This window comes from Electrona antarctica, assembly GCF_951216825.1.
Source record: "Electrona antarctica genome assembly, chromosome: 10".
NCBI lineage: Eukaryota > Metazoa > Chordata > Actinopteri > Myctophiformes > Myctophidae > Electrona > Electrona antarctica.
Genome location: NC_136791.1, coordinates 26,710,797 through 26,732,663, shown reverse-complemented (window position 1 = coordinate 26,732,663; position 21,867 = coordinate 26,710,797). Strand labels below are relative to the sequence as shown.

Below are 21,867 nucleotides of genomic sequence, written 5' to 3'. Positions count from 1 at the left end.
GCTACTGGAAACCGTCAGTAAAAATACAATGTCAATACTGTGCATTCCTAGTACGTTAGATTGATTAAATATTGATGATTCTTTTCTTTTTTTCGAGTAGCAAATTATTTTACCCCCCGTTTCTCCCCAATTTAGTCATTATGTATCCCCCCACACACACACATTTCTCTGTTGTCACTGCTGTTGTATCCTACATGAATTGCTTCAGTTTGAGTTAATATATTTCCTCCCCGTATTTAACTTAAACGCCCAATGCATTCTCAATGGCAATAGCACAAACTTTGGCATGCTACTAGTCCTACATACTTACACCTAGAAACCCCATTCAAACCTATTTAGGTTCATCTTACGGTGGACATGTTTGCCTGAAAAGAAATCTTTGAAATGTTTCATAGTTTTAGAAATATAGTGCTTTCAAATTTGAGAAATTTATAATGGGGCTCAATGGCAGCTCTATGGCACGTCAAAAAATTACTTTCACCTATAGAAACTCTATTCACACATTTTATAATTCAGCTTACTGTGGAGACACATGCTGGAACTTTTTACTTTGAAATGATTTGTAGTTTCTGAGTTATTTAACTTAAACGTCCAATGCATTCTCAATGGCAATAGCACAAACTTTGGCATGCTACTAGTCCTACATACTTACACCTATAGAAACCCCATTCAACCCTATTTAGGTTCATCTTACGGTGGACATGTTTGCCTGAAAAGAAATCTTTGAAATGTTTCATAGTTTTAGAAATATAGTGCTTTCAAATTTGAGAAATGTATAATGGGGCTCAATGGCATCTCTATGACACGTCAAAACATTACTTTCACCTAGAAACTCCATTCACACATTTTATAATTCAGCTTACTGTGAAGACAAATGGTGGAATTTTTTACTTTGAAATGATTTGTAGTTTCTGAGTTATTTAACTTAAACGCCCAATGCATTCTCAATGGCAATAGCACAAACTTTGGCATGCTACTAGTCCTACATACTTACACCTATAGAAACCCCATTCAAACCTATTTAGGTTCATCTTACAGTGGACATGTTTGCCTGAAATGGAATCTTTGAAATGTTTCATATAGTGCTTTCAAATTTGATAAATCTATAATGGGGCTTAATGGCACGTAAAAAATCACTTTCACCTAGAAACTCCATTCACACATGTTATAATTCAGCTTACTGTGAAGACAAATGCTGGAACTTTTTACTTTGAAATGATTTGTAGTTTCTGAGTTATTTAACTTAAACGCCCAATGCATTCTCAATGGCAATAGCACAAACTTTGGCATGCTACTAGTCCTACAATGTATAGGACTTTCCCTGGACCTTCTAGCCGCTAGAAGCCTACATACTACATACTCTCCAAGAGTTGGGAAAGAACATATCAAGAGAGTGGAGTGGTAGGTCCTTGGATTGACCAGTGGATGCAATGTACCCCACTTTGAGGTGTCACGTTTTAGGCCTAGATTTAGGGTAGGATTGAACCAGTCGCACTGTAGCCATACAAAGGCCTATAAGGGTTCCCAGATTGTAAAATGTTGTTCCTCCATCTTGGGAGAGTATGTAGGCCTTTCACTGGACCTCCTAGCCACTAAGATGACCACAGGCCCACCACTTAAAGACCACATGTTAGGGTGCCCAAATCTGAAGTTAGGTGGTCAAATTACCTGAAACTGAAGCAATTCAGTAAAGGTCAACGCTTCCTCATGGGGTCATTTTAGGGCCTAGGACCTCCAGTAAAGGGTAGAATACTCTTCTCGGTTGTGGGAACAACATAACCAATGATGAGGACCCCAGGCCCAAAGATGTCCCCCTGGCAACTGTTTCAACTTTGGGTCAGCCTACATGTAAAAGTGCCCAAAGTTGAAAGAAGGTTGTCAAATGAACTGAAACTGAAGCAATGGTGTAATTATGCTCACATCTGAAGTTAGGTGGTCAAATTAACTGAAACTGAAGCAATTCAGTAAAGGTCAACGCTTCCTCATGGGGTCATTTTAGGGCCTAGGACCTCCAGTAAAGGGTAAAATACTCTTCTTGGTTGTGGGAACAACATATCCAACGATGAGGACCCCATGCCCAAAGATGTCCCCCTTGCAACTGTTTCAACTTTGGGTCAGCCTACATGTAAAAGTGCCCAAAGTTGAAGGGCAGAGCTTCAACTTCAGCTACCCAGTACCCAAGGTTGAAGCCCTTCAACTTTGGGCAGATCTACAAGCTCGTAGTGCGGCACCGAGTGCCACGCTACGAGCTTGTAGATCTGCTATTTTTCAGTGAGGTACATTTAATCACTGGTCCTGGGTCAATCCAAGGGCCTACCACTCCACTCTCTTGATATGTTGTTCCTCAACTCTTGGAGAGTATTTAGGCCTTTTACTGGAGGTCCCAGCCCCTAAAATGACCCAGGAAGAAGTGTTGACCTTTACTGAATTGCTTCAGTTTGAGTTCATTTGAGCACCTAAATTCAGATTTGGGCACCGTAGCATGTGGTTTTTAAGTGGTGGGCCTCAGGTCATCCTAGGGGCTAGAACAGGGGTGCCCACACTTTTATGACGTGAGATCTACTTTCAAAATGACCAGCTCAACAAGATCTACCCACTGAAAAAATAAGTGTACCATTGCTGAAAATAGTTTCAATATATAATGTACCTGGGGGGGGGGGATGGAATAGGGAGAAAATATGACAGGCAGTTTGCTGTCAAAATATGTCCTCCCCGTATTTAACTTAAACGCCCAATGCATTCTCAATGGCAATAGCACAAACTTTGGCATGCTACTAGTCCTACATACTTACACCTAGAAACCCCATTCAACCCTATTTAGGTTCATCTTACGGTGGACATGTTTGCCTGAAAATAAATCTTTGAAATGTTTCATAGTTTTAGAAATATAGTGCTTTCAAATTTGAGAAATGTATAATGGGGCTCAATGGCAGCTCTATGGCACGTCAAAAAATTACTTTCACCTAGAAACTCTATTCACACATTTTATAATTCAGCTTACTGTGGAGACACATGCTGGAACTTTTTACTTTGAAATGATTTGTAGTTTCTGAGTTATTTAACTTAAACGCCCAATGCATTCTCAATGGCATAAGCACAAACTTTGGCATGCTACTAGTCCTACATACTTACACCTATAGAAACCCCATTCAAACCTATTTAGGTTCATCTTACGGTGGACATGTTTGCCTGAAATGGAATCTTTGAAATGTTTCATAGTTTTAGAAATATAGTGCTTTCAAATTTGATAAATGTATAATGGGGCTCAATGGCACGTAAAACATCACTTTCACCTAGAAACTCCATTCACACATGTTATAATTCAGCTTACTGAATTCAGCTTACTTATTTAACTTAAACGCCCAATGCATTCTCAATGGCAATAGCACAAACTTTGGCATGCTACTAGTCCTACAATGTAGGACTTTCCCTGGACCTTCTAGCGGCTAGAAGGTCCAGGGAAAGGCCTACATACTCTCCAAGAGTTGGGAAAGAACATATCAAGAGAGTGGAGTGGTAGGCCCTTGGATTGACCAGTGGATGCAATGTACCCCACTTTGAGGTGTCACGTCTTAGGCCTAGATTTAGGGTAGGATTGAACCAGTCGCACTGTAGCCATACAAAGGCCTAGGGTTCCCAGATTGTAAAATGTTGTTCCTCCAACTTGGGAGAGTATGTAGGCCTTTCACTGGACCTCCTAGACACTAAGATGACCACAGGCCCACCACTTAAAGACCACATGTTAGGGTGTCCAAATCTGAAGTTAGGTGGTCAAATTACCTGAAACGAAGCAATTCAGTAAAGGTCAACGCTTCCTCATGGGGTCATTTTAGGGCCTAGGACCTCCAGTAAAGGGTAAAATACTCTTCTCGGTTGTGGGAACAACATATCCAATGATGAGGACCCCAGGCCCAAAGATGTCCCCCTGGCAACTGTTTCAACTTTGGGTCAGCCTACATGTAAAAGTGCCCAAAGTTGAAAGAAGGTTGTCAAATGAACTGAAACTGAAGCAATGGTGTAATTATGCCCACATCTGAAGTTATAGGTGGTCAAATTAACTGAAACTGAAGCAATTCAGTAAAGGTCAACGCTTCCTCATGGGGTTATTTTAGGGCCTAGGACCTCCAGTAAAGGGTAAAATACTCTTCTTGGTTGTGGGAACAACATATCCAACGATGAGGACCCCATGCCCAAAGATGTCCCCCTTGCAACTGTTTCAACTTTGGGTCAGCCTACATGTAAAAGTGCCCAAAGTTGAAGGGCAGAGCTTCAACTTCAGCTACCCTGCTGACAGGCTCCGCCCCTCAGCCTGTAGGCGCACGTGCAGTGACAAATATCACCCTCCCTCCCTCCCCCACTTTAACTAGCATAAATAAAATCAAATGGACCTGTGGTCTATAGTGATTCAGTAACACAGACCAGGCTTTCCTGCGATTCTAACTAAACAGTGAATCACTAACTAAACAGTAAAACAGCAGTACAAACTAAGTGATGGATTTATAATTAAGATAAAACCCATTTGTTGCATAAAATGCCAAAGGGACCAAAGATATAAAGGACTGTATTATACTGAATTACTGAGCCACACAGGGCTAAAACTATAAAACTACTCTTGAGAAAGTACTCAAAGAGTACACAGAAAGTATTTTAAAAGTACTGATGAATACTCAGCACCACAACTAGGCAGAGAGCCTATGACCAAGTTAACTTTAACAGGATTACTTTAAGCAGTAAATACTCTTTTAGAGAAAATACCTTGTACCCAATTAAAAGATGAAACCACCAGGAAGAAGGATTGTCCAGTCAGCAGATTATGGTTTAGTTCTATTCATTTTCAGATCAGAGAGACAGAACAGATCCGCATACAGCCAAATTACTCTCCCCTGTACCACCAAAAGGGCACAGGGTAGTCTCTGACGAACAATTCATGTCAAAGGCATTAATACTGTAGAATAATTATTGTTGATACACATTTCATTGGCTGAACACACAGTTAATTTCCACTAGGACACGCTGGCACTAGGTGTCGAACGCTCATTGGACCAGCACATAGATGATGGGACTGATATTGGGACAACTTCCTTAGTTTCCGTCCTTGAGGTCCATAGACCGGGAAAGCGTGGACGCTGGCGTTGCTATGGCAACCTGAAGATAACATTCTTTCCCTGTTAGCTGTAAACTCGTAACAGAGAAATGCCTGGCTATCTACTTTCTCACTAGGCATCAAGGTCAAATGCATGTAGTGTCTCAAATCAAAATAGACCTCTCAGTATTGCAAGTTAACTGGGGACAGACAGTGAGTCTTAACTTGGCGTCAGGTCACCCAGAGTAAGCAGGCCGTAGGCTGATGATAAAACTGATGGTCAAAGGGCAAGATGACAAAATATGAACACTTGACACATGTCCACAAAAAATACCAATATAGCAGATCTACCAGATCCATCAACTCCATCACGTTTTGTGGATGAAGTGTCAAATGTGATCAATAATCAATAATCAATCTTCAGGGAATTAAATTAAAATAATATAAGGGTCAATTGGGAGATGAGAAATAAAATTCACTCTATACTAAGGCAGTGGAAACAGGAACAATGAAAAATAAAAAATAGTTTTGACTTAAGACTAGGCAAACAATCACTCCTTATTTAGATGGTACTGTGGGAGAGAGACAGAATGACTTTTCTCTCTCGATGTCTTCGGTCTTCGGGGTTCTCAAAGAACTCAGCAATGTTGCAGCGTTCCTACGCCGTCGAAAGTGTCATTTGACAACAAAGTTCTTTGTGGCTCATCAGAGCAGACACTGGATGGTTGGGCTCGTTGTCGGAGCCGAATCTTCGCCCCGCCCCCCCGGATGGGTGACATAACAGGTGACCCATAGGTGACAATCTCAGCCTATACTTTCTCATTGACAGATACTTGATCTCTGTGATTCAAACGGGAGAAAACGGCCGGAGATGCCCCTAACAGTTCTTATACCAAGCCGAGCTTGGAAAGGGGGGGGGACAGGGTAATTGATGATGTCGTGTCGCTTCCTGGCGAGTCCATTAGTACCATGAAGGCCAAATATAGAATCAAGTCTATCCAGGGGAGGATATATGCCTAATCAAGTCAAACTCAAGGTGATGAAAACAAAATAATAAAATGAAATGGAAGGGGAAGATGTCCCTATCCTAAATATTTCAATGTAAGGTCAAGGGGTGGTTCGGGGATAATAAAGGTTAAATGTTTACAATGGAGGGATATTCCAAATTCAGAGGTAAAATATGAATCAAATCTAAAATAATAAAAATATGATGAGGTGGGATAATGAATCCTAATGGAAGGCAATTTAGATTGTCCAAAGATGGGATAATTCAGTTTACATAATCTATATAATGAAGCAGATCTGGGATCTGGAAAATGAATAGTCAAAATACCATATATTAATTAATTGAGGGGAGAAGGAATGATCAAATGAATCCTAATACTAGGTAGGGAAGGGTAACAGCGTTTTAGCAAAATACAGTGTCTTAGAAAAGAAAAACATAAAACAATTATGTGCATGGTGAAACATGAGTGGAATTCTAATTTGTTCCCGATGGGAAATCTATGGGCAGATGGCATAAGGCCTATACTGTTCTATAGGGGTCGGGCCTAATCCTGTTTTTTTAAACGGTTCTGAGTGGGTCGGGGTCTAAGGGCAAACCCTAAACTTAAGGGAAAAGGGATCTCGAGGTCGACAACACATTCCTTCACTATTCTCCATCACTTCTTGTTGACCTCTAGATTACTCTGTCCCGGGTTTGTTCCTGACCCACGAAACCACCAGAAATCCGTATCTGTGAGATAAAAACAGAAAGAGAAAAACAAACTGGTGAATGAAATGAAACAATAATACTTATAAACAATTCATCAACAGGGTAAACATCCACAGGGTATAGTTTTAAAAATAAAATAAAAATGAAAATGACTGTTCTACCAACCGCGCATGTTACACAGCTATGGTGAAAGTAGGGCGTGTAGGTAGACAGGGTATGGTTTAAAAAAATTAAAATTAAAATAATAATAAAAAATAATATTAATATTTGTACTTCTCCTGACCGTTCTTTCAGTACGTATTTCACAGTTATATGGAGGGAGGGTACTTAGAGAGACAGACGTTCTCACAGCACGCATTTCACAGTTATATGGAGGGAGAGTACTTAGAGAGACAGGTCAAGGAGAGAGAGATAGAGAGAGAGAGAGACCCAGCGTTCTACGTACGCATTTACACAGAGATAAACAACTGGAGGGAGGTTACGTAGAGACAGGGAGAGAGAGAAAGATATCTCAAGAAGAAAACAAAGTATTCTATTTTTTTTTTTTTTTAATTGTTTTCTATAATAATGGTGCAGTGATTAATCCGTTAACACAGGAAACACAGCTTGATGATGACAGAATAAACGCACAAGTCTATTTTGCCCTGTATTTGCACTGGACTTTAAGACTATCATGCATAATATGGCATGGCATTGCAAACACGGACAGAAATAAACAAAATGTAGGTCATCACTCCTAAAAAAACACATGTATGCTAATGTACTTATCAAATACGCTATTAATGACGTAGCTAATGTCACGTATAAGACGCCAAAAAAGAAATTGTGAGATCACAAGTTCTACCTGTAGGAGCCTGCAGAACTCGTTCCAGGCAGAGAAAAAGAGAGAGTAGAGTACAAATAAAAATAAAATAATAAGTATTATAATAATAGGGAATTTAAAATGTCTTGGGAATGAATGGTTGACACCACTCAAAAATAAATGAAATTAAATAATACAAAATAATAAATGAATTTAAATCAATAAGGGGATTGGTTGAAATCAATAATAAATTGTCATGATAATGGGCCTTTAAATGTTCATGGGGTCCTATCTAAAAATGAAAAACCATGGCACGGCCACTAGGCAATTATAAAGTGTATGAAATGATGATAAATGGCGGGACACGGAGCCTGACAGTTAAATAAATCAATAGTAAATAGTCGTCACGCATCCCTAATATTATCACTAATCATTAGAATGGAGGCTATACGCAAGTACCCGTACTGTCACACTCTAAAAAAAACAAAAAACAATCAAATGGTGTTTCACCCACACACATATACACATGAACACGGACAAACACATATGCACGCACACACGCACCCTGTGCGTAATTGTCTCAGCTACTGACACACGCACGAACGCATGCACACACATAGACAAGGGCAACATATCCGCCCACAGGATAAACGTACTCACTCAGTCACTCTAAATACAAATAAAATTATGTACAGCGTAAATAGGTGACATTGAACGAATGGCACGCTACACACACACCCACATCATTCAACTATTAGGCCTAAAAGAAGAATAACTGTTCTACGGGACAACATATACATCCATCCAAACACAAGACAGTGATATACACAGCTACGCACGAACACGCACGCAGACAGACAGAGAGGCCCACAGGCAGATAGAGAAAAAGGAGAGAAGGAGAGAAATGGAGCCATGCGTTCTAACACGCACACACACGCACGAAGTCCCAGAGAGGGAGAAAGAAGGAGAGCCTGTTGCTCTCCTCCCTAAATTCCTTAGATAAGGAGCCTACACACTCTAAAAACCTTAGTGTCATAAAAACCGAACACTACTATAAGGTACAATGTAAAAGGGGTGATAAAAAAAATGTGTAATCATATGGTGAAAGGAATCACAGACCTTTTACGGTATAAAAAGAACCTTTCTACTCTCGCACCCCGGCCGGAGGTTTGAGAGAAAGAAGACTATAAATTAAGTAACATGTATGGGTTCCTACAGCGATATATCAACATAAAACAAGACAAATGATAACCGCATGCTGAAAGGCAAACATATTATAACAGATAAGAAATCGAAGTGGAAAGTAAAATAAAGGGTGAGGATGATGTGCCCATCGATGGTTGCGCTACATCCTGAAAATCTAAAGTGGAGGAAGAGTAATGTGACTGAGACATGTTCAGGGATTAAGTCCCAGACATGAATGTACGGCAATAAATTATAATAACAGTATAATCTAAGAAAGATTACAGAAAGATAAGTTACTTAACTTCAGAAAAGCAAGCTGGGAGAATCAGGCAGGCAGGAGGTGGTCCCGGACAGGGTCCACCGAAGCGGAGAGGAACCGTCGTACGGACAGACGATCCAGGAGGGGAGGGGGGGAAATCTGTGCAGGACCGTTCAAGCTTCATGCTTCGTCCGTTCGTCCACAGATCCGCGGCTTGTATGTTCCCAAAAATGGGGAGGATCGGTTCCAGAACTGAACATGTATCGACCAAAACCACTGCTCCAAAAATATGACTATGGACTTTGTTCTTCCGGCAGAAAAAAAAAAAATGAAAATGGGGATGGGGCTGGTTCCTTTTTGTCGGAGGTGCTAATTAAATAAATTAGACTTATACTCGGAAAAAAGACGGTTCGAAATGGACCAATTTGATGGATTTATAATTAAGATAAAACCCATTTGTTGCATAAAATGCCAAAGGGACCAAAGATATAAAGGACTGTATTATACTGAATTACTGAGCCACACAGGGCTAAAACTATAAAACTACTCTTGAGAAAGTACTCAAAGAGTACACAGAAAGTATTTTAAAAGTACTGATGAATACTCAGCACCACAACTAGGCAGAGAGCCTATGACCAAGTTAACTTTAACAGGATTACTTTAAGCAGTAAATACTATTTTAGAGAAAATACCTTGTACCCAATTAAAAGATGAAACCACCAGGAAGAAGGATTGTCCAGTCAGCAGATTATGGTTTAGTTCTATTCATTTTCAGATCAGAGAGACAGAACAGATCCGCATACAGCCAAATTACTCTCCCCTGTACCACCAAAAGGGCACAGGGTAGTCTCTGACGAACAATTCATGTCAAAGGCATTAATACTGTAGAATAATTATTGTTGATACACATTTCATTGGCTGAACACACAGTTAATTTCCACTAGGACACGCTGGCACTAGGTGTCGAACGCTCATTGGACCAGCACATAGATGATGGGACTGATATTGGGACAACTTCCTTAGTTTCCGTCCTTGAGGTCCATAGACCGGGAAAGCGTGGACGCTGGCGTTGCTATGGCAACCTGAAGATAACATTCTTTCCCTGTTAGCTGTAAACTCGTAACAGAGAAATGCCTGGCTATCTACTTTCTCACTAGGCATCAAGGTCAAATGCATGTAGTGTCTCAAATCAAAATAGACCTCTCAGTATTGCAAGTTAACTGGGGACAGACAGTGAGTCTTAACTTGGCGTCAGGTCACCCAGAGTAAGCAGGCCGTAGGCTGATGATAAAACTGATGGTCAAAGGGCAAGATGACAAAATATGAACACTTGACACATGTCCACAAAAAATACCAATATAGCAGATCTACCAGATCCATCACTAAGAGACAATAAAAGCTTGTCTCCGTTGTGGTCCATTAAACATTCAACGGTCAAACAACTTTTTTAAAACATATTTATAACAAAAAAAGTCTCAATTTTGAAAAATTGCAAAGTGTGGTTGCCGCAGTTGCTTAAATAGGTCTTGTCTTGGTCGATGTGTCTCTCTTGACTCTCTTGAAAAGTAATTTGAACATTTCTATAACACTTGAATAGTTTGGTATCATGTCTTTATAAGCGATTGTGCAAAAATGTAAAAAGAACCACCGCTCATCTGCTGAAAAGACTTAAGTGAGGTGCTGGAGCCACAAAGGGAACATGAGAAAAATAAAGGGAAGCTCCTCACACTGAAGAAGGTCAGTAGACCGAAAGCTTGCTAAATAAATACATTGATTGTGCGCAGATCTGAGCTTCCCTTTATTTTTATAAACGATTGTAAAACATAGATTGGTTACGTAACCAACAACAGCCAATTAGCTACTACAAACGTTATGCAAAGTTCGGCCAATCACAGCGGAAGTTAGGTAGGTTACTCCAGAAAAATAATAATAAAGTGTGACAATAACTGTCTGGTTGCAACCACACTAACAAGCAACAGTGAAACCCAATCAACATCTATCTATCTATGTATAAATGCACCACGTCTCTGTGTGTACGTCTAATCCACATAACTCGAAAACCATTCGCCCCACCGACTTCACACGCGTTCCACACCCCCACAGGGAGGGCAGTGCCCGGTGTCGAGTCCGTCGGATTGCTGGTTGTCCAGAACCAGTACTAAAGCCTCTGCCCAGGCTATGGACCACCCCAGTATATAGAGCTGGCCTGTTCTGACATCACAATTGTTGTTCTGACATCACAATTATGTTCTGACATCTGCATAGAACTCCATATATGAGCATAAAAGGGACACATTAGCCAATTGCTCATACCCGATCACCCAAGTTCCAATTCTAACCAAGGATTATGTTTTTGACGGCCCATCGGTCCCGTCACTTGTCGCGTTAGAAGAAATCATACCTCCCAGCGCGGAGCAATCTTGAAATAAGCTCTGAAGCTGCAAATCGCTGGGCGCATTGCTTTAATGGTTCCAAATACGTGCACCCCATTGCTCCCATATAATGGAAGTCTGACGTCGAGGTGTGACCGTGCTGCAAAACAGACATCCACCCTACAATTACCATTCTGATTCTTAGGTTCATTCTCCTGGATCTTGTTGTGGGGCTGCTGCAATGACGTCCGTGTTGTAGGAGGCACAAACGCCACATTTTGTGCCCAAAACATGGAAAAGCACCGTGCAGTGGGCCTGGCAGTCGTTGCATATGATCTTGACAGTCGTATCCTGGCGTTCGAGAGCAGGCATGGGAATCCGGGCAATGGCATTGTCTAGAAACTTCCAAATTCCCTCCATGTTGATGGCAGAGTGCTTGCACAGGGGGCAGCGAGGCTGTACATGTGTCGTGGTTTTGACCATGTCATCAAAGCATGTCGTATGCAGCAGGTGGCCACATGGAAGAATGCGGGCTTCGATTCTGGAAGTGTGCAGGTCCTCCAGACACACAGGGCAGCTCTGTCTCGACACATTTTCAACACACTTGTGGTTCTCATGCTTATCACTGGGCAAACACAGATTACACTTCTCACAGTGGAAAAACCTATCGCTTGGACCGATCCTGCATATTCCACAGGGTTGACAGTGGTACTGTTTCTTGTCTTCGTCAAACAAGTGGCATGTATCGCAGTAGTATTCCCCAAACTGTACATGACACTGCTGGCAAGACTGCTTCGCCGGCTGCAACGTGTGACAGTCCATACACTCCACCTCTTTGACCTGGAAGCGGTCCATTTGGTGATTCTCCTCTGCATCGTGGCACAGTCTGCATACATACAGTTTACCACAGCAGGGTGCTTTTAATAAACACCTGCGTGTGTAGTGTTCGCATACGGTAGCTGAATGCATGCTTTCCGATCGATCGTCAACACCCTCGCCTCTAGACTTCGTTGCAGCGTTGCCTATTGTTTATCATGGAAATTTGCCAGTTGTACTGCTATATGCCATAATGATGTCATTTTGACATCAATATCCCTACACGACGAAATAGTGACGTCAGAATATGCATCTGCTCAATTAACATTACAAACGTAGTCTTGAATATTCCCAGAGTACGTAAGCCTATAGTACGATATACCTGATTGCAAGATAATTGCGGCATTAGGCATATTATATTATATAAATTCAGTGAAATGGTCATAGGATTTAGTTTGGCTTTTTCTTCAGCTGTGGCATCTGCTACACCACAAAAGGTTATAGGGTCACTTATATTCATACAACCGTGTTGTACATGAACATCCAACCCACGTTTCAGCCACGGTGCCGAATACGACATAACGCCAACTGCAAAACCCCACCCAGCCAAACTCCACGAAACAAATAACAAAGAACACAAAGGGGTGAATGGGGTGCCCAGAGGCAGGGACGTGCACACATAGACATCAAAGGGGGCTTTAGCCCCTGCCCTGTTACCCGTCTGTAAAACAACTGCCCCCTCCAGACCATGAATGCAGCATTTAGTATGGTGAAAGAAATGCAAATGCCACTCCTTTCCATGCCATGCCGGAAGCAGCATTCAGGAGAATTCCTTTTTTTCCGAAGTCTCCTGAACTTGAACGCAGCATTTTGCGTTGAACAAATTTGTTTAGAAATCCATGTCGTTGCACCATACATCTCCACTAGCTAAAGAGTGCTGGGTTGCGCCCCGAAAATAGCACTGACCATGTCTTTCAACAATTTCCTATCATAAATGCCTAAAAAAGGGGGGAGAAGAAGAAAGGGCAGTGACTATTCAGCTATCGGACAGATTTGATAAAGGGAACCCTAAACCCAAACGCAAAAGCAGCTGCAATCATTTGGACCAATCAAATGTATAGAAATGTATATGATATTTTAAGATGACCCCATGTTATTCTCCATAGAGAAATTACTTGAACCAGGCAGAACCAGGGGATGAGCGAGTGACGTCAGGACTTTGGCGCTTATTTTATTTATGTATTTTTTGACAGGGACAATGCTCATTAATCAACATGTCAGTTTCACATCCATGTAAATGGGCCAGAGTTAACCATAAGCTAATTTACATCTGTAGTCCCTGATAAATAGAGCTGATAATTACTCATGATTACAGATTTGATTTGTTTTTAGCCACCTCTTTAGGTTGAATTTGAAGGTCAAATAGTTGGAGGTCTCTCTTACTTCTGTAGGGAGAAGACTGTTTTACCAGTACATTACGTCTGATTGGCACTTCACAGTCCCCTCTGGTAGTTGCCCATGTTGGTCTATCACCACTGTCCCTTCAATTTACCTGTTTCAGTGGTGGAGGTGCAAGTCCATTTAAGATCTTAAAAATGAGACAAGCAACTGCAAAATGTTTGAAGCTGTCAAAAGTAAATACTTTTGAACTATATGGCAATGGTGGTAACGGTTGGGCTTTTGGTCAAGGTTTTTAATGTCTGTTTGTAAAGTGATTCTATGGGTTTTAAAGTTGACTGATTTGTCTGTGACCAGGTTGTGAAACAGTATGTTATGTGTGAAAAAATCATAGCATGCATGAAGAGTTTAGCTGCGTCTGTTCTCTGTTGTGGGATATGGTCTTATGTGTCTGAAGTTAGATTTTATTGGCTACATTTTAAATGTTTTTTAAATGTCAAGTTTGAGTCTAGTGTGATTCCAAGATATTTAGATTCTGATACTACCTGAATGCTGTTACCCTCGATAAGAATGTCAATGTCAGGGTCTGTGGAGTTACATGAGAAGAACATACAAACAGGGTTTTTTTGTGTTCAGATGCAAACGTGAGTTCCTCAGCCAGTCAGATACATGGACCATGGCTGCAGTTAGTTTATCTATTGAACACAGAAGGCACAACAGCTGAATATCCACTACATACAAAAAAAATCACCTGTATGTGAAGTGAGGGGTGCTCTTATCATCATACATCATCTCATTCCGGCCAATCACAATTTGCGTCCTCAAAATGGCCATTCATTATCAATGGCATTTAATGTTTGTGTTAGGACAAAGTTTGTGCTTACACGCACACTAAAAGCGGGACATAGGAACGCCCCTCGAAAACAATGTGATCACGCTTTCCTGTCTCTCTGCATTATTGTCTAATAAATTAAATCACACTTGTGTGAAGTGAGGGGACGCCCACTGTATTTATATCGGCCACATGACGTCTTACACCGTAATTTAGTGCCTTAAACAAACATTAAAGTCCATAGACTTGGGTGGCAAATGATTTAGGTCATAAGTGCTCTAAACAAACATGGAAGTCCATACTTGGCTGGCTCTAAAGTGCTCTCTAAAGATCTCTAAACAAACATGAAAGTCCTTGGCTGGCTCTGAAGTGCTCTCTAAACAAACATTGTAATATCCTCAAAGTCCATAGACTTGGCTTACGATTTACATCATAATTAAGTGCTCTAAACAAACTAAAGTACTAAAAGTGAGGGGCGATCTGATCATCATACATCACATTCCGTTACAGGGGTACACACAAACACACAAAGCCATGGGCATAGGAGGGGCTTGCACCCCTCAAAAATTCCATAGACTTGGCTGCCATATGACGTAATCGTCAAAAGCCATAGCATTGAAGAGGCGCTCCTCAAAAAGCTAAACATTGCCTAACCATAAAGGGTGTTGCCTAGTGACTCACTGAGAAAGAGTACCTGTAGCCTCGGTACCCATGCAGGCTTTTATTTTTGTCTGCGCAAAAAATGAAAGCCTGGAGGAACGCATTGGCCGCTATGGTCTAGAGAACTTAAGTGGGAGTCAACTCTTCCAGGTGGGCGTCGCTCCAAATGATGTGACATAGCGCTGCACTAGGGGAGGAGAGGAGGGGCAGTTGGTACTGGAATTGTCCATTTACACATTATCGTATATGTTGCATTGCCTGGCCAATGGCCATTATTTAAGATTCAGATTTAACATTAGCTATTATAGTACAAATACATGTATGTGGAATGAAATGTTGGTATGACTAATGACAAGCATCATAGAGCGTTGCAGTCCCGCCCCCTTTCATGACGACGCCAGGCCCAGGAAATAATTCCCAATGCATTTTTCCCATAGACATTTCAAAACGTATTTATTTAAAGACCTTATAAGCGTCGTACAAAGCCAACTCGAGTCGTGACAAATCATGACAACAAACACAATATTTTGGACCAAACAAATAATTACAAAGAAGAAAAACAAAACAAAAAGTGTTGTAACCTGCCGTTTTTTTTCTACTTTCTAATTCTTTGTTTGGCCCAAAACATTGTGTTTATTGTCATGATTTGTCACGACAAGAGTTGGCTTTGTCCGCGGCGTAACTTTCTACTTTCTGAAAAGTCTATGAGGAAAATGAACGGGGAATCATTTCCTGGGCCCTGGTAGGGGGGCGGGACTGCGACGCTCTATAGCTGAGGTGGGTAATAGTTATTCTGCTCTGATGAAATGAAATGAATACTATATTTACCCAGGGTATCTGGGCTAAGCTCAAGAACTTGTTTCCAGCCAGGCCCTGCTCATAGAACATTTCATCGTAGTGGTTCAATGCCTTGTTCAAGGGCACTTCAGCGGTGGTAATTTTAACGTGTCGGACCGCTGATTCGAACTGGCGACCTTCCGGTATCAAGACCGCTCCGCAATCCGTTCGGCCACCGCTGCCACTAAGTGCCCCATGAGTGCCCCATTCCCTGCCAGGTGTGGGCTTAGCAGACTCCGTCCAGACAGGGCCAGCCCATCTGCACGCAGTTGACAAAAACTCTGCAGATTTGTTGATTATAGCATTTTAGTACAGGCCTGAGCTTAATATTAAACAATTCATCATCCTGCCACACTAATAGCCAGCGCAACACCCCATCCTTTGTCCGCCTTCTCCTACCAAACCACACCGTTTGCACACATCTCACCATGCACAACACCAACAGCATGCCTGTCCAGACATCAACCACTACTTTGCATCCATGCAACTGTCATATTTACAGTACAATACCCATTTATATGAAAGAACACATTCCTACCAGCCTACGTCAAAATCGTCATCACTTTGCCGAGTTACGCCAACTCCGTTCACTTCATGGGGCCAGTCCAATGGCTCATTGTAGTCTACGGCCTTCACAGTGACACACGCGTTACATGAACCATGTGACTGGGATGATTTCAAACCCCTCAATGTCCAACCTCGCTGCCTCTGCTCCACACCAGCTCATCCAAACTCAGCCCCCTCCCCCTCTGGCTGCTGTGCCGGACAGGCGAACACTCCACCTCACCATCGACAAACACCACGTCGTGTTGACTAGACTACACTAATAAGGACACATGACGGCCACCGCCAGCAACAACCCGAAAAACACATATCTCGCCTATCGCACGGCAAACACCACACAACTACGCTTGGTGAACGCAGCTAAAGCAGCTGCCGTACGGCTTCACAACTTCACAGTACACTGTGGAGGATTTTTGTATTGCATCGCGGGCCGGGGGGACTTTAATTGACAAGTGCGCGAGTGAGTGAGTGAGTGAGTGAGTGTGTGTGTGTGAGTGAGTGAGTGTGCGTGCATACTATTTACCAAGGGTGTGCGAGCGTGAGTGTGAGTGTGCGTGTGCATGTGCGTGTGTGTGTGTGTGTGTGTGTGCGCAACAACACATAATAATAATTAATAACCCATCCGTTTCTACACAATACTGGGTTTACACAGCTGAAACATGAAGTGGAGTCTGTCAACTCCCGCAATTTCCTTCTTCCCATATTGCGCTGCAATGTAACTCTAGGATGAGCCGCCCGAAGGGCGGCGAAATTCTAGTTACATAAATTAGTAAACAAAAGACATAAGAAATAAATAAAAACTAAAAGAATGGCTATTTTCAAGGCCACACTAAAGAAACAAACAAAAAAACTACTCTTTAAAAAGCAATAAAAAGGGGGTTATGTCTAATTGGCAGTGTGCAACAATAGATGTGCCATTGAGTGGTCCAGTGATTTGCTCATTTAGCCACAGACATTCAACACACTATACCTATACCTAGCAACAGTAAGTATATTTGGACGTCGACCATTTTGTGTACCAGTTCACCCTAAATTAAGCATCGTTGCTACATGCAAAGAGGTTCCAGACCAAGAGATGGCGCTCAAGTGGTCCGTTACAACAACAGCTCCTCCTTCACCATGTTGGAGTGACTACTAATTTATTTATCCAACTTATGAATGGATCAAAGCAGAAATTAGAATAACATTCATTCAGAATGTCAGTGTGCGCGCGCGTGTGTGTGTGTGCGTGCGTGCGTGCGTGCGTGCGCGTGTGTGTGTGTGTGTGCGTGTGTGCGTGCGTGCGTGTGTCGTATATTAACATATCAAGTCCATTTGACTTTACTTGATAAAACATTACATTTACAATTTACAATTTAGGCATTTAGCAGACGCTCTTAATCCCATAACACAACTGTTACTATAACAAAACTTTTACTAACAAACTAAACGACAGCATCAATAGAAGTGGACATTTGAGACATGGCCTGCTAACTCATTCCATTCTCTCTTTCCACTCGGAATTCCATTTCTCTGACACTTTTGTCTGAGTAGGTACAGGTTCCGTGCTGTTCTGTTATCTGAGCGACCCTCCAAGATGGCGGCAGATCTAAACTGGTGGAAGTGGGGTTCGAGGTGTATGTGGCCTTCGTCACAGCCTGAAGGTGACAGGTGGTCTAGAGAGAACTGGCTCTGAACTTGTACACCCTCAGTTAAATTACCACTGAGGATTTGGTACGGTAACAAATGGGGATCCGTGCACACCAAACTGGTGGTACTTGAATTAAAAAAAAGGTTGAGAAACACTAGGAATCAAGGGATCCTCCTGTGGCTGTGTCCCAGGAGTGTGTCCTGCGAGAGGAAGATCTTCTCTGTTGGCTCTCTATCTTTTCCTCACCTTGTCCATCTCCCCAACTCTTCTCTGCCTTCCTCCCTCCATGTTGGTCTCTCCCGAGACGGCGGGAGCTGGTGTTCTCACCTCTGGTCAGCAATTACGTGCCTGAGCATCATACATCATATAGGCGTTTTGCAATGCACTGTGAGCTTATAGATCTGCTATTTCTTGCGAATGTTTGCCCCCAGAATAGGGGTTCATGTCAGGTTAGGTATGCATTGGCTGGTGCCATGGTTGCCTTGGTAGAACATACAACTCCTTATTGTTGTTCCAGTCTGCAGGGAATTGCTTCAATCACGTCTAGTCCTGCCACATTGGGGTGGACAGTCTTGTCAAGTGTCTCTGATTTGTTTCTGATGAATCTTTCAGCTTCAGAAGGTGGTAGGAAGTGGCTGCCTACCCCTCCTTGGAGTGCATGTACAATAGCAGGTCGGCCACACGGTGGCTGTAGCCAAACTCATTGTCGTACCAGGCAATGAGTTTGACAAAGTTTTCGTTGAGGGACATGCCGGCTGTGGCGTCAAAGATGGAGGAGTGAGTGTCACCAATGAAGTCAGACGACACCACCTGGTCATCGGTGTACGCCAGTATACCCTGCAGAGGGCCTTCCGAAGCCATCTTCACCGCTGCCTTAATCTCGTCGTAGGTGGCGGGACGAGACAGACGGCACGTCAGGTCCACGACGGACACGTCGGCTACGGGAACCCGGAAGGCCATGCCCGTCAACTTGTTGTTGAGCTCGGGGATGACTTTCCCCACGGCCTTGGCAGCTCCGGTGGTCGCGGGTATGATGTTCTGCTGGGCGCCCCGCCCGTCGCGCCACACCTTGGTGCTGGGACCGTCCACGGTCTTCTGCGTGGCCGTGTACGCGTGCACGGTGGTCATCAGGGCCTCCTCGATGCCAAAGCTGTCGTTGATGACCTTCGCCAGGGGAGCCAGGCAGTTGGTGGTGCAGGAGGCGTTGCTGACGATGGTCATGGTGGCGGGGTCATATTTGTCCTCGTTGACTCCCATAACGAACATAGGGACGTCAGGGGAGGGGGCAGAGATTAGCACACGCTTTGCTCCGCCCTGCATGTGAGCGGAGGCCCGCTTCAGACTGACATAAACTCCGGTGGACTCAACGACGTAGTTCACCCCAGCGGTATGCCAGGGGATTTCAATTGCTTTCATACACTGAAACACGTGTATGACGTTCCCGTCGACAATGAGCTTTCCATCCTGGTGGTTGACCTCGCCGTGGTAACGTCCGTGGGTGGAGTCATACTTGAACATGTAGGCCATGTACTGGAGGTCAATGTAGGGGTCATTGACGGCCATAACTTTGATATCTCTTTGGAGGCAAGCCCTCAAAACCAGACGACCTATACGGCCAAAGCCGTTGATTCCGACTAGGAGGTCCATGAGTGCTGTTGGGTGATTTACAGTTATACGATTTCTGAGGTGGACGACTCAATGAAAATTAATTATGTAGAATAGGCATGATGTAACACAGACGTAGAACAAACGGCTGCCCAAATATGGACTTCTGGACAGCTACAATGGTAGTGTGGAACTTAGTTACTTAAAAAGTAAGTAATTCATGAAAGATTCCCAATAGCAATTAGTGTTATGTTTTAATGGTGGGGGGAAACAACAGAAAGGAAACTAAAGTTCAGTCATGGCTGAGGAAATATTTAGTGGCCTGTGATGTATGAATGTTTTAATTCAACTCTGGACAAGCATCCAGGAGAGATAAACTTTGTTCAATGTGATGCTGGTATGAACAAACTTAAATTATTGTATCTCATCAAAGCAAGTAACAACTTGCTACTGTTGTAACAATGCACTCCCTCACCTAAATTGATGGCTTGGAATAAATCCAAATTATGAAGGATTTTAGTTGCAACTTTTAAACGAAAGCTCTTGTAGGCCTACCGGTATCTATACATTGGACATTTATTGACAACATTTTAAAACCAAGGCTCCACCTTGAAGTGACAGACAGGTCTAACTGGAGAACACAATAAGTTGAACTTGCCATTAGATTTTATGAGTGAAATCACACTCCTTCAAATCACACTCAAAGCTGCATTTATTCAACATTGTTTTGACAGTCAAAGTCAAAAACCTTTTGTATCTATTGATAAACATATTTCATTGAATTTGCAATATCCATGTTATTGCCTGAGACAATTGAGACTGAAAAGTATTTTGATAAGTTTTAAAAGAAAAACACATTCATGTGGAATGGTGTTACAAAACCCTTTTAAATGTCTAGGGTTGAGTTTGTAACATAAAAATGGAAAGATGGAATTACCGGGCTTGTAACTGCTGCTATTAAAATGCTTACTTTAAAAGGACTAAAATAGCTAAAATACAACAATTCATGGTCATAAGTTCATAAAGCATAATTCATAATAATGTCATGATACAATAATAAATATGTGGTTCATAATTGATTTCATATGAGGTTAAGAATGTAAGCATGATGTGATGATAACTTTGAGGCAGAACCAAGTTCCCTGTCTGTCAGTAGCAACACTGGACCATGTTTGATTGACTGATTGATGCATGATTGCCTGGCATTGCACACAGGTGGTACAAACTTTGTCTCACTCACTCTGACACTGGTCTGCATGAAGGAAGCAGCAGCACACTTGCAGTTTAGTGTGTTACAAACTGTTAAAGTAAGAAAGACGTCTGAAGCCAAAGCAGACTGTCAAAGGACATTATAAGAACATTAAGCAACTCAAGATTCAAGAACCTCTTTTCACAACAAGCGGCCAACGAGGTATTTTAGATTAGTCTTTGATGTTGTGTTGTACAGTGCACGGACACGTTCACCTGCGCATCGCGCATTTCTACATGTTTTGTATTTTCATTTGTTTGATCAATATTATGTATTGTGATGCACTTTGTTGATTGATTTATGTGTATTTTTGTGTGAACATAGTTCTCACGGCATGGATGGAACAACTGAGGGATGAGAAGAATGCCCGAAATAAATGCCCGTTTATAAAGAACCGACCTGTGTCGTGAATGTTGGGAGAAGAGCTACAGGGCTGTTGACCATGAGGTCCAAATAAAGGAGATCAAATTTACAATATTTACACCACAATATGCACAGGGCATAAACAAAAACAAGCCACTATACCAGTGTTGTTATTGTTGCCAAAATAACAAAGGAAGCACAGGGAAAACAAAGACAGACAAACTAACATGAGTCGTAAACTAGTATAGTGAAAACAAAAGCCTGCTTACCCATCTACTCTAACCAAACCATTGTTCAAAAATACATACGTGGCAACCACCTTACCTGGGGTCCGTTTCACGAAACTTGGATTAGAGATTAAACCTGGATTTAACAGATATCCTGGTTTAATATATCCTGGATCAGCGATTAACCGGTTTCATGAAAGGTGGTTAATCTTGCCAGATTAATTTTGCCAGTTAACCTGGATATGTTGAGGCTTGATTCGGTTTCATGAAA

The 21,867-nt window shown here is 42.2% G+C and overlaps 3 protein-coding genes across 3 annotated transcripts in view; 1 reads left to right on the top strand and 2 right to left on the bottom strand.

Annotated features, from left to right (window-relative positions):
• The window catches only part of LOC306930557 (homeobox protein Nkx-2.5-like), a gene marked incomplete at its 5' end in the record, with an annotated part of 401,119 nt that overhangs the window by 71,122 nt on the left and 308,130 nt on the right, over positions 1 to 21,867 (top strand). The window lies entirely within an intron of this gene.
• On the bottom strand, positions 11,623 to 12,384 carry LOC306930786 (RING finger and CHY zinc finger domain-containing protein 1-like; the record flags this gene model as incomplete). Its single annotated transcript, XM_079511882.1, has 1 exon — positions 11,623 to 12,384. The coding sequence occupies one exon, from the start codon at positions 12,382 to 12,384 to the stop codon at positions 11,623 to 11,625; it is 762 nt and encodes a 253-aa protein (XP_079368008.1).
• Positions 18,792 to 21,642, bottom strand: LOC306930785 (glyceraldehyde-3-phosphate dehydrogenase 2-like; the record flags this gene model as incomplete). The annotated part of the gene is made up of 2 exons (XM_079511881.1): positions 18,792 to 19,804; positions 21,639 to 21,642. The coding sequence occupies 2 exons, from the start codon at positions 21,640 to 21,642 to the stop codon at positions 18,792 to 18,794; spliced, it is 1,017 nt and encodes a 338-aa protein (XP_079368007.1).